Source organism: Ictidomys tridecemlineatus, unplaced genomic scaffold, assembly GCF_052094955.1.
Source record: "Ictidomys tridecemlineatus isolate mIctTri1 unplaced genomic scaffold, mIctTri1.hap1 Scaffold_382, whole genome shotgun sequence".
Classification (NCBI taxonomy): Eukaryota; Metazoa; Chordata; class Mammalia; order Rodentia; family Sciuridae; genus Ictidomys; species Ictidomys tridecemlineatus.
In genome coordinates, this window is record NW_027522518.1 from 181,390 (window position 1) to 195,743 (window position 14,354).

Below are 14,354 nucleotides of genomic sequence, written 5' to 3' on the forward strand. Positions count from 1 at the left end.
ATTTTGTTCCAGGATGTTGCCAAGGGGGAAAAATAATCCAACAGATCTTAGCTGCTCACTGGGTAGTTTCCCTAGTCAGAAATCTTAGAAAGCATAATTTTGTAAATTCAGGACAGAAATTTTGATACCTGAATTGCACTGTCATCAGTCAATGGATTCCTACTCATTTAAGGCGAGAGCTGCTGACCTTTACCTCTTAAAAAGAGTTGTGTCTAGTATCACACACACAGGATTCCTCTTCCTCTGTAAGTCCCCTAAACATCTTTGTTTCTTAGAGTTGGGATCTGAACTGAACCCTGTGGCAGATCACAAGTCCAGTGCTAATTTCTCACAGTCCCAGGCCCATGTTCTCTGTAATCATTTGGGATTGCATTTCAAAATATAAGAAGTGAAAAATCCAAATTCATCTTTCTCCGCAAGTTTCCTGTCTGAGTAAACAGGGCCACCATCCATCCAGCTGGCCAAGCCAGGAGCTCAGGATTCACTCTGACACTTCCCACACCTACTCAGTACCTGGTCAGTCCTAGTGGGTCTGCAGGGGTGGGGGGCTCTCATCCATGCATTTGCTTCTTTCCATCTCCACTGCCACTGCTTAGCTCAACCTGTGGGCTCTTACCCAGATTACTAGTTACCAGGTGACTACTTAAAATTGTCTCCAGTTTTACTGCCCCTTACCTTCTCCAATCCCTCTGCTACCTGCAGCCACAGTGGTCTTTCCGTTATTATTCATCTCTCAGACCTCCCCACCCCCCACAACTACCATTCCCTTTTCCGACGACATTCCACATTTTGTCATGCCCTCAAATATATAAGGGCTATTGTCCTTTGCACCCTCCTGTGTCTTCTGAAAAAAAAACATCCTGTGGTTGCCAGGCTGGATGCTGCCTGCAGAATCCTGCCTCCAGCCCCAGACTATGATTAAGCCCCTGCTATGTGCTACCTAAGCTCACAGCAACATTCCAATTATCTGATAGGTAACTGCTTTTTAAAATCTGCCTAACTCAAGTGGTAGCGCGCTCGCCTGGCATGCGTGCGGCCCGGGTTCGATCCTCAGCACCACATACCAACAAAGATGTTGTGTCTGCTGAGAACTAAAAAATAAATATTAAAATTCTCTCTCTCTCTCACTCTCTCTTTAAAAAAAAAATCTGCCTAACCAGACTCCATGAAGGGAAAGAACTAGGTCTTAATCATGATTTTACATTTACATGACAACCTATTAATACAATGAGAAAATCCATCCACAGCTCAAATGATTTTCAAATCACTGGGCCAAGCAGGAGTGAGGATGGAAACGAGTCACCAGGGTTGGTGGGAGGGTAGGTAACACTCCATCACCTGATGTGTCTCCATTCTTACCCCCGAACCCTAGATTTCTGGTTTCTGTGGTGTATCTCCTCAACATGTTCTGACTAACCATTCCCCTAATGCAAGAAAATACATTAAATCTAGAAATTCAAAAATCAAATTTGAAAATATCCCACATCTATGTAAAAAGTTAAACAGGAACTTTCAGACCCAAGCAACTGAGACCAAACCTTGACAGAGTAAAATCTGCCAAAAGGTTTAATCTTCTTTAGAATTTTTAAAAAATTAACAAAAAAGTATAACAGAAGTTATCTGTTGATCGTTGGCATAAAATCTATTGTTTTGCTAGAAAGTGAATAAATATATTTTAGTTGGCTTAAATAAGTTTCTTTTGGCCACATGGAAATTCTAAGAAGATTGACTTCAAAGTGTTACACTGTTTTGAAGGCAATTTTGATTCCTTACATATTAAATTTCTGAGAAAGAAGCTTATTTTTCATTTAGCATACTATACAAATAAATGTGAAACACCAATTAAAATAGAAGGGCAAAATTATGAAAAGCTGATTTTATTCTCAGGAGGCTCTTGTACTAAAGCTGAATGACTTGCATAAATACCTTTGGCATTTGCTGGACCCTGTTCCTAAACACAATGTTCATATTTCATCTATAATAAGAAAAGCATCTCAAAGATTTGCAAGGCACTAGTCTTGCAAGCATCCAGTCTAGTGTCTTGAGTAAAGTGAGATTGGCAAAGTCAGCTTAATCCATAATGGAAAATTGTGAGCAGGGTGCTTCGGCTGCCTGGCAGCTGCTGCTAGGAGCAGCCTCCCAGCTCTGTGAGCTTGTACACCAACTCTACCACTTGCCCCAAACAGAATTCTCCAGTCAATGCTGAAATCCAGAATATGAATGCTGTCACAATTTGGGGGACTTTCCAGAAATTATAATAGTAGGGTGTTTTCTGTTACAGATGAAGCTATACTAAAAACAATCTGCTGCTTTAATTCTTCAAACTTATACCACCAGGACAGTGTTATATTTCAGAGCTAAATGAGATGGAATCTGTTTAAATTTGAACGATTTAAGCAAACTCTAGAGTTAAAATAAGGTCAATATGTGTCCCCCAAACCTCGCTTGCCATCATCCTGGGTTTTTGGTTTTTTTTTTTCTCTAGTATTCCCAGCCAGTTTTCACTAAGTAGATTTCTGCACAATTAAATATTATCTCATATCCCATTCATGGCACAGAAAAGCATCTTCTCCTGCCTGGCCTTCCTTGTTCAGTAATAAAAATAGAGAGACATGCCTACAAGACTTGAGTTTTAAAATGCATGTTTTTAATAACCTAAAAGTCTGGATTACTGTGTGATCTTTCCATTCATTATGGCCTGCAACTAATTCTCATTAAATTTGTATTCAATTGAACCTACTTATTAGTCATGGAAATGCATGCCTACCTCAATGCCTCCGAGTTTGTGAATGAGCCTGGACTTGTGGGGGTGTGGGACTGGAGGAAGAGGTTTTAAAAGAAAGATATTCAGAAGCAAAGTACCCAAAGAAGGTTTTACCAAGTTCTCCTAACACAATGTGTTCCCATGTTGTGCATAATGGCCTGTTAAACTCCAGGTGTTGTAACTGCAGAGCTGAAGGAGGGGTGCCCCCACTAGAGCTCCATGTCTCCTTTACACCTCCTAGTACTACTGCATCTAAGCCTAGACCTTCCTTGGGGGCAGGACACAGCTGCCCCCTGGGAGGTCATCTTTTAGGTTCCAGTTGCTCTCTCTGAACATCCACAGAGAATCCTTGGTGCATGCTTCTGTGTCCTGGATAGAGAAGCATTAGTTTCTTTAAACAGCATGGAGACAAACGTGAGGAAGTTAGATCAGGCTCCATGCTTTCTTCCCTTTGAGACAGGAATTCTTTGGTAAAGAGGAGAAACATGCATTTAAACCCTTACTGTACAATAAAAAATTATAATATGCATAAAAGGACCATAATGACCTACAGAAACATACTTAAACAATATGAAGGTAAAAATATTTTATTATCCTATATTGTCTTCAGAATAGTAGCCCAGCATAATTCAATAGAAATACATATGCCATTTCTTTTCAGTCTTTAAAAATATGTAACTGGCTGGGATCAGTGGCATATGCCTATAATCCCAGTGGCTCAGGAGGCTGTAACAGGAGGATCACAAGTTCAAAGACAGTTTCAGCAATTTAGCAATGCCCTAAGCAACTCAGTGAGACCCTTTCTTTAAATAAAATATAAAAAAGGGCTTGGAATATGGCTCAGTGGTTAAGCATTCCTGGGTTTAATTCCTGATATCAATTAAAAAAAAACAGAAAACCATTATATGTATACATATATAGATAGCTGGATGATTGCCTATTGACAAAAAAAAAAAAATACATTGACTCCACACAGAACCCGGTGCTAGAGATGGAACCCAGAGTCATGTGCATGCTAAGTACACTCTCTGCAATCGACCCTCGGCCCTCCTCAGCAAATCTTGATATGTACTCACATCTATGTTCAGGCGGTGGGCTTGATGGGTTTTATCCCTTTTCTTTTGCTTACCGCTGCCTCCCAAGTCTTCTCTTCCTTCCCTTTTCTTCCTCACTCCATTTTACCTCCATCCCACTCTGGCTTCTTGGTCTTCTACCAACTTTTACTTTTGAAAATGGTACTATTAGGATTGAAATACTTCCCTGGACATTAACTGAATTCACTAATTGATCATTTACAAAGCCCTGTGACATTCTCTCTCATTCAATCTTCAAAACCATCCCACTGTGAAGGCAAGGTGAATATTAGCCTCTGCTTCCAGTAACTTTTGTGAGCCTCAGATGAGGGTTTTAACCAAACCTCTGGAACTTGTTCAGAGAAGTGCTGGTTATAATAGGTGGGAATGGGGTTGGGCAGCCAAGGTGCAGATATGAAATAAGACAGGCATCACCACTAAAGAAAATAATTACATAATGATCTTTTTTATTTTTAATATTGGGGGGGGTTGTAGATGGACACAGTACCTTCATTTTATTTATTTATTTTTATGTGGTGCTGAGGATCAACCCAGTGCCTCACACGTGCCAGGCAAGCTCTCCACCACTGAGCTACAACCCCAGCTCCAAGTAATGTTCTTTTTAGCTGTAAATTCCTGTAAGTTGACCTGTCAAACAGTCTCCTCAAGAAATAAGTTTCAAGGCATTAGAAGGAATTCATCTTCCTACAATAATCATTGTGCTAACTAAAAATTAATCAGAGCCCCAGTCAAAAACAAAAGAAAAACAAAAAAGCCATGGAAAAGGTAATTTAAAGTTGATTTTTAGAAATATGACCACTAATATTACAGAAGAGAAACGATTAATTATGTAAATGATTAATTTTGATTTGTGAAAGAGAAAGGGTATCCTTTTGTGCAATAGAAATTAAAAATGTTAAAGTCCTGTCCTTTCATAATAACTTGGCAAAGAATGAATCTTTCCCTAAAAATCAATAGTATTCAGTTTAATTTGGATACATAACATATACTGACTCATGGCTGACATTGGGTTTAAATTACTCATGAGTGAAGTGTGAATCAAGTCAAGCAACCTTGCACAGCACAGTTCTATCTACCCCACCCAACCTGATGTATTCAACTGATATCATATTATTTGAACTTAAGAACAATGTTCCCCTCCCCGACCCCAAATGTCAGGACAAGAAAAATTTTTCAAAAGTAGTAAGGACAGCTGAATATTCAGCAGACTTTGAGTTTTAGAAGAAAATAAACTCCCATTTCCTGACTTAGAATATACTGCCATGATGTCAAATGTATATGGGATGAAACAATATTATTAGAGTAAGTTGACTTCCTGGAGTTGCCGTGTCTTAAGAGAAACATTCATATGTACCACTGATCAGCTCAATACCTGTGAAGAATGCAGAAAAGTTTGGCTTAACTTGAAGTTCTATTCTCTGGCCATGCCTTATAATGATAATAATGAAGTTGAAAGGGTACTTAAGACCCACACTTTTGCAATTTCTGCACTTTCTGGACTATTAGTATAGTATGAATTATTGGGGGCTAAGTTTCCTTACTTCCAGCTATAGTTCATAAATGCCCAGCAAAATCAAATTAGAAGGAGCACTCATACCCTAAGCGGTAAGAATTTAATTCTTCATTCATCATTACTAGAGCACTTACCTACGTCCGTGATCTAAGCTTATGATGAATACACAAAAGGGAGCAAACTGTCCTTTGGGATCAGTCCATCTTTCCCAATCCAGTTGTGGCAAGAGATATTCAACAAATGCACTGATGTGCAACAGTAATTTAGTGTAACTGGGGGGATTTAAATCTAGAGGATGGAAGTGGAATGGGAGGATGTGGGGTCCAGGAACCTGTGAGGAAAAGACTTTACGCCTAAATCTGAATGAGGACTGTGGAGTTGACCATGTAGAGGGAAGGGCTGAGCATCAACTCTCCTCCCCAGGTAAAGAAAACTGTCACAGCTGAGTCACTTTGAGGGGAGTGTGGCATGAAACTGTATCTTTTAAATAGAAAGTATGGGAAAGAGTTGGTTTTTTTTAATCCTACAGGAAGAGCATGTATCATTTTTATTTTTAAGTCTAAAATTGGCAAACATGGAATCCAACCTCTAGTTCTGAGGACAGATGGAGTAGCAAGCTCACCCAGACTGGAGGCCCTTCACATTCTATCCAACTGATTCCATGCCTCATACAGCCACACCTGTGACAACCCCACACCTAGGGTTGGGGCTGAGGCTGGGCAGCAGGGAGAACAGTCTCCTTCCTAACATGACCTGTCTAGGTCATGACCTGTCTAGGTGCCACTGTTATCACCTGAAGTGGCACTAATGGTCGGAGAGAGGTTGGTGACAGCAGCAGCACAGTCCCACATGATTGGTGGGCCTGTCCCACTTACTGACCCTTCAGGGAAATGCTGGGAGATCAGCCAGCTATGTACCAGTGAGCTCCACTAGCTTGAGTGAAGCTGTCAGGTGAGGTGGGCAGAATGGAGTAGTTCTAACTACCTTTCTAACCCCCCACACACCTTCTGGTTTCTTCTCACAGGTCTGATATGGCCCGCTAGCATAAGCCAACACTTGGGGTTCTTGATTGCTTTAGGCAGCTGTCTCCCATCAGTCTTCCTGTGTATCTTCTATCCTCTAGCATGGCAACTACTTCCCCCACAGCTCAGAGCACACAAAGCACTGCTTCTGACTATACCCCTTCCTAAATGATCGAATTATCTATTTTTTTCCCTGTTTATGGTGCTGGGGATGAAACCCAGGGCCCTGCACATATTGGGCAAGTGCCCTACCACTGAGCTATACTCCAGTCCATACTCATTTCCACAGAAGTGCAGTTCCCCAAGGGTCATTTCTCATTTGCTCTCTTAATCAAATGCCTTCCCTTAAAGTTATTCCTTTAATCATCTTACTCAAGCAGCAGTAACTTCTTTAAAACATCTTTTTTTAAAAAAGTTGATTGGAATCAACAATAACCAGATGAAAAATGTGACTGAAGTGACAGGGATGGCAAGGAATTACTGCAGGTAAGAGGTGAGGAAATTCCAATGAACACCCAAGGAACTGTACGAAACTGGAATGATCAGTCTCTGCCTTGGAAATTAAGGTCCTTGGACCAGACAAGATTTCATGACTCTTCCAGATTGGAGATTAGGGGCTTTCAGTCTTCTCTACCAAAACACAGTCTGTCCATTATATTTTCTAGAAAGTATCAGGAGACCCATTTTAGTTACAATGCTCTAAACAGAATTCCAGTGATTCAAAAGGGTCCAACAAAACAGTCTGGGTAAATGTGGATGAAGGAAAGACTGAGAGGCCTGGGTGTGGATGCTGGCTCTCCCTGTCCTAAAGTCCCCCAGGGTAGTGTGTGCTTCTACAAAACAGGACAGGTGGCATTACAGGCAAAGAGTTGGCGTGTCAGCTACTGGCATAGAGCAGCTTCAGTAAAAGCCAGGCATGCTTAATTCTCCATATATTCCAAGTTGCTCTACCACCTCTTGAACATTTCTTTAAAAACAATGTTGAGATTTTTTTTAGTTAAGGGTAGTGATTTTTACTCTCAACCAAGACAAAAGGGGAAAATTTTTTGGTTAAATCTCATCAACACAGTACTTTTTGCATCGCAGCAGAAACCTAAAGAAATTTTCTAGGACTCAGCAAGTAATGAACATTCCTTCAGTTTTGACTCGCTAGTAAAGTACCTAGTCTACTGTGTGATGTCTTCTACCCACCATTATGTCATGCCCATCATGAGAATTATGCAGGGTGCACAACAATCCTGCAGAAACAGGCCTCCTACCTCCTATGTGTTGACTGGGAGAAACAGCACCCCCTCTCCCTTCACAGAAACAAAACAAAGTCTATAGATCCCAAAGGTAGTTGGTTCTATGTCTCCTATCTCCCTTAGGGAACACTGTTAAAGGCTACAACTATTGTCCCTAAAAGTCAACTTTTATCTTCTGCTTAAGATAAAATGGGATGAGATAACATGGGGTAAAGGTACAAAGGCAGACATATTTTCTGGGATGTAAGAAACAAACAAAATCCTCTAACACATAAAAATAACAGAATCAAGATCAATACCATCTGGGTGGACAAACTGAATGGCTGTTAACTATTAAGTGGTCATCTTCCTGTATTGCTACTGGTGAACTAGTGATTTCCATAGCAGTAAGCTCCAGAAGTCTTAGTTTCTAGTTCTTATTCTGACATGATTGGGCCGAGCTGGGGACAGGACAACCCATCATTTTATGTTCTTAATTTTTCAATATTTTTAAAAGCTAAAATATTGGACTGGCAGTGGAATTCAATGATAAAGTGTGTTCCTAGCATGAAGGAGGCACTGGATTCCATCCCAGCATTGGGGGGGAGCGGGACTCAAAACTCAACAGTAACAGCAACTGCAGAAGGACCAGGAAGGACTCTGCAAATATTTTGGCATTATAAAGAGCCACAGTTATTAATAACATAGCTAGAAGTTCCTCCTTCCAGGCAGCAATCTCTAAAACCTTAAGAAAATCTTCCATTAAAAAAAATTTAAAAAGACAGTAGAATTCTAATCTCAAGAGCTAATACATGGGGAATGTTAGTCCTTCAGCTACCCACTCCAAGAACAAGTTGCAAAACTCTATATCTGTAGTAGTAATTATAGCAAGAAATCTGAAAAGGACTAAAAAATTGAAATAAGCAAAATATAAAAGTTTAGTTTAATCTTTCTATTATGTCACCCAAATAGCAGTATTTTTTAAACTGGGGTAACACTTAACATGAGTCCTGCCCTCACCAAATTTTAAGTGCACAATCTGGTACTGTTAACTACGGGCACGGTGATGTATGGCAGATCTCTAGAATTATTCAACTTGCATAACTAACTTTCTATTCATCAGCAATAATTGCCCATTTCCCCCCTCCACTCCCTGACAACTACTGCTGTATTCAGTTTCTGAGTTTGACCATTCTGGATACCTCATGTATGTGGGATCATGCAGTATTTGTCCTTCCATGGCTGGTTTATTGCATTTAGCATGATGAGTTGAGTGTTTTTTAAATAGTTAAGTAAAATCTGCAGTAGTTAGCTGTCTGAAAGATTTTTAGGCTAAAGTTCTCCAGGTTATAACTATAAAATATAGTACTCACAAAGTATATGATCCTACCCTTAAAAGTCTTTCAAAAGAGAAAATGTGAATAGGACTTGGGTAAATGGGTTTTCATGAGACTAACATAATCAGAGATCATCTCTGTATCACAAGTAGCCCGCTTGTATCATGTAGTTTCCTCCAATTTAAACTAGTCATAAAAGTCAATAATAAGTCATTTGCTAGATTGTCTGTACCGGTTTATCATCTGTCAAGAATGAACTTGCCTTTAGTATACACTAGGTTGTAATGTGAAAATAAAATGGAAGAATCCAGGAATGCATTTAAAATTAGAGGCTTGGGCCTAGAAAAATGTATAAAGTTGCTCTGAAAATTAGCTGAGGGCCAGGGAAACCAGCAAGATTAGATGTGCCAAGTAGCCCAGCTGACAAGTAAACTGAAAGTAGACTTGCTGACCAGAGAGAACCATGATCTACAATAAAAGATGTTCGGGCTGGGATTCTGGCTCAGTGGTAGAGCAGTTGCCTCTCATGCAGGAGGCCCTGGGTTCGATTCTCAGCACCACATAAAAACAAATTAAAAAATAAAGATATTGTGTCCATCTACAACTAAAAAAAGTAATTTATATAAAAAGATGCTCTGTGGAGAAAATGGAAAAAATCCTTCATGAAAGTTTGTGTTGGTGAACAGGAAACATTCACTTTAAAATAGGATTCAGTTTGGGATGAAGAGGAAAACCTTGAGGAGTTTCAACATAATATCTATCTAAAAATAGTGAAAAAAAAAAAGATGGCCTCTTTCACTTTCCAATTAGTGTTTGGGATGCTCAGAAGTAAATAGTGACCCTAAGATAGCATTAAAAATAAAATAGCAGCAGCAACAACAAACTCTCTAAGTCCAGAAGTATTAAGTTGAATCATATAAAACTGCCCATTTTTTTGTACACAAAAAGTTAAGATATCAGAAATTTCATAAGGTTCAATTGAAAAGGGGGAGTTGTCCATTAACTCAATGCTAAGAATAAAAAGTTGAAGACATGCTAATACTTTGCAGTTTCAAAAAGAGGTAGAAGAGTTACTACTGAGGCAGAAACAGAATTTTTAACATTCTATGCCAAACTGATGCTTCAAGTCACACAAAACTACAGCCAGTAGGTATCTATCTAAATATACATCAAAATCTCCACATATAACCAACTTTTTCCTTTCTTTTTGTCTAACCTATGATACTCATACATAATAAAATTTTATTCCCAACATATTCCTCCAGCCCTCTTGCTGAATCCCCAAATCTAGATATTAATGGTAAACTTCAAGTACAAAGTCCTCCTGACCCTACCTCCCCATTATCAATCTATTATTCACTCTCAATCTCCCACTCCAGCCCTTCTCTACTGCTTTTTCTTCCAACCTTGGCACAGTGAGTGTCCCATCTGTCCATGTCAAGTTTCCCAGACCCCTTACCTTTTAATATACCAATGATCTAATCTTTCCTGCACAGAATGTGGACATTCTTACAAGCCTGAGTCTCTTTGCCTTTCTCATTCAGAGGAGCTCTGTTGTTTAAAACTAAACACACTAGATCTTATCTTAACTTTCTACTTTTGCCATATCTAGCAGATCTTCATGGCTTTCTTAAAACCAATTTCACCTATTAAGACTTCAATGAAGTTTGAATTAATGATAATTTTACAGATCTGTTCAACTCAAACATTAGAATAAAGGTACACATTAATACTGGGTATATTTCTATGTGGAGAGAGATTGTCTCTATTGCACACAAAACAGAGCTCTCTCTAGCAGTATTTCAGAGGTTTGTTCTTTTAAATAGGTAACTTCCTGAATGAAGGAAGAGGTGCAAAGGTTCTGAGTGAACATCATCACGCTGTTAAATAAGTTAGAACAGGAAAGGAAGTATGATGAATCTTCAACATTTTGGGGTGATGTAAATTTTCAGAAAAGTGCAAGTACATCAACTCTGACTTTTATTCTACTGGGCTCATTTTTGGCAAGTGAAGAAACCTATTTGTGATGTCACCAGCAGACTGACAGACAAAATATTTTGAATGACCCTACTCAGCAAAACCACCCACCTTGCATTTACATACCTTGAATTAGCAATTTCCACTTTGGTTCTCGCCATGGCGGCTGCCCTTTGTGCGCCTTCTATTGCTCTGTCCACCTTCTCCCTAGTTTTTGTATTTCTTATTGGTATAAGCTGCTTCCTTATTCCACGGACCAGAATATTATTTTTGTATTTTCCCTCTTCTTTGGAGCGATCAGGGAACACGGTACAGCCATATCCATGCCTCTTGTTATTTGCCCACTCGCCTTCATACTTCATGCCGTCGGAGCGCTCGCTGATGCCGAAACCATTGCGCTTGTCGTTCTTCCACTCGCCCATGTAGGTTTCAGTGGTGGTGGCGTCCACGTGGTCTTCCACGGAGCAGAAATCACAATCGACGTCGCCAAAGCTGATGGTGGAGTTGGCATCACTGGAACTAATTCTGCTCATGGCTGCGTCGCTGGGGACGGAGCTCCGCTTGCTAGAGATGGAAGACTTGGACTCAGACTTGCGAAGTTTCATGCTTCCGAGAAGGGAGGGAGCCCCTGCGGAAGAGGCCGCCCTTTTTCTTGCCTCCAAGCTCGGCATCAGCGTGGAAGTTGAGCACGAAGCCTCCACGGGTGCCTGCCGGGCTGTCAGCTGCAGCCGCTGCATCGTGGAGCACGCTGCCATTGCTCTGCTCGCTGCGCAGGGAGGCCAGCAAGGTGCGCAGGGGTGAGCAGATCACCGTGGCCATGCCATAGGGCACATTCTGGCGCACACTGTAGCCGTGCCGCATGCCTCCAGCCCACTGGCCCTGGTAGGTACCTTGGAGAGATCGCAAGAAAGCACAGCATGAGTCAGGGGTACATGGGTGCGACGCCTGTGAGCACTGGGATAACTCAGAGCACAGGGCAGGTAGGCCCAAGGTCAGATAGGACACACTTCCAAGTCCACTCTAGGATATACTTTTCATCCAGTTATAAATTTCGGCCCTGCAATTTTGGCCTTATGACTTCAACTGTATAGGATTTTTCTAAAAGTTGGATAATTTTTGCTTCTAAATTTCATTAAATTTTTCTGAGTGAAAACCATTCCCTTCTAATACAAACAGAGCAAACATTAGGAAACAACTTTTCCTCTTTGAAATTAATATTTTAAAAATTCCTTAGGAAGGCAGTGCAACAGGAGATGAAATGAACTATTTGTAAATCTTATTCTAAATTATTAATTTAGCTGAAAATTTCTAAAAATGACTTATGTCTATGTTAGTATAATATTCCAACAAGCACAAAGGCTTAAAATGACTAGCAGTGATCTGAATGCCTGGGACATGGGTTGTCAAATGAATGGTCTTAGATTTTCTGTCACACTCAGCATCTTATTTTTAGGTTAGGGAAAACCATTTAATATATAAAATATACAATTTGGATTTGGGTGAACCTTTCTGAGCTGAGTGACTTGACAAATACAATATCCATCCTGAATATATCGAACCATCATGGGAAAAAAATGAGCAATTTGCTTAACATTTTGCCCTTCAAGTGAAAAGATGAAGTTTTGTACCATATTGTTTGCTAAACCTGTTTCTCCTGGCCTTTCTCTTTATAGATTTATCCAGCCTTTACCAGTGCAGTGTAAATCACATTACAGACTGGAAGCACCTTGAGGGAAGAAATTACTTCAAAAAGGATCACGAAATCCCCAAATTCTGGCTTATGTGTCCTGTGGAAGCTGGATGTTTGGTGACTATACAGCTACGGTGACTGAAAAGAATACTCTCATTAGCACTGGAAAAACTGAGATAAGGCCAGGCCAGAGGAAACCTATCTTGAGAAAAGATGTACTTGAGAGTATCCATTAAAACTGTTAGTACCAGATCAGTTTTTCAATGAATATTCGCTTTTTCAGAGAGAGAATAATCTGAAGTGTTTTCTACAGAATAATCTGAAGTGTTTTTCTACTAAATAAGTACAAATGTCTAAATAACTTGGTACAGGTTTTTAAATAATTTTTTGAGGAAATGAAGGTTAAATTAAGGAATTTAGAATTCCCTTTTCAGTGCCAAGCCCATTTTCTTTAAACAAAGCAAAATTTTACACTATAGTATCCCCAAAAGCAGCTATCTGGAATTTTAAAATGTAATTACTTCTATGTTAATCATGACAATTTATGATGTCAGAAAATAAATCCTGGTTATGGTCTGTCTGCACCTTATTCTGTTTGAGTATGGAGATTTTTATCTTGCCCTTTGCATTTTATATTACCATGCACAGGTTTCTAATAGATAGGATACATGTTTTTAAATATACTGAGCAATAATGATATTGGTTTGTGTAAACAAAGGCTGATTATTTCATTGCATGTAAAAGCTAAAACTGTAATGATGCCAATTCCAAGACTACCTTCACTTTCTGACCATTCTGACATATTTCCATCATATAAACAGATAAACAGTAGAACAACAATGGAATACAAAGTGGGTCTGGTACTATGAATATTATATTCTTCATAGATGTGCTCTTAACCTGACATCTATGAACTTCTAAAGGGATGGGTGAACCATAGCTTTCTCAAAAGGATAAACCCAAAAGGATAGCTGTATAATAACATTTTAGGGTAAGAAGCTTCCTACTGAATATTTGCAATCACCAAACACTGCCACAACATGAAAGGGAACAGAATTATTAGAAAAGTTCAACTTTGACTTTGCCTATATAGATAAAATCTAAATTCTAGGATAAAAGTTATATAATCTGATACATGTACAGTAAAACAAACCACCTTATTTTAGTATTTAAAATCGCTATAATAATATTCTTTTAACTTTTCTACATGATGTTTGTTTTGCCAGGACAGTTTATAAAAATATTGTTTGATATCAATACATATTTACACTTCTTAAAACATAATCATCTTGGTAAATGTTTAACATTGATGGAAAATTAATAGCTAGTTTCCTCAAGTTAGTATCTCCAAAATAAGATCAGTATATGGAATTTCTAAAGAAGTATTCCTTGAAAATCTAGGCTGTTTAAAGCAAGAGCAATAATTAGAAAGTTTAAATCTTTGCTTAACTGTCAAATAGGGAGGGGGGCAGGAATAGCAGCATTGGCCACAATCCCCCCCCCTATTTTGTAAAATCACAGTAGGAAAGAATTCCTCCATGGCATTGCTAGAAACCATTTTACGGTCAAATTGCAAGTAGTTCATCTGAAATTTAAAATAGATTTAGTTTAGTCAATTAACCTAGAAAAAAGGGCCTATTTCTTTATAAAGCAGGTGGGTTCCAATTTCTTCCTGCTGCTCAAATAAAGTTGTAATTAGTTTCTCCTGATTCCTAAAATAGAGATGCAAATTTC

The 14,354-nt window shown here is 39.2% G+C and overlaps 1 protein-coding gene across 1 annotated transcript in view; it reads right to left on the minus strand.

Moving 5' to 3' along the window:
* Positions 1 to 13,430, minus strand: part of LOC144373394 (uncharacterized) — a 76,369-nt gene extending 62,939 nt beyond the window's left edge. The window contains 3 exon segments of the mRNA XM_078036489.1: positions 11,042 to 11,550; positions 11,552 to 11,950; positions 13,398 to 13,430. Coding sequence (XP_077892615.1) covers positions 11,042 to 11,550; positions 11,552 to 11,950; positions 13,398 to 13,430 — 941 coding nt within the window.
* Positions 13,431 to 14,354: the final 924 nt, after the last annotated feature.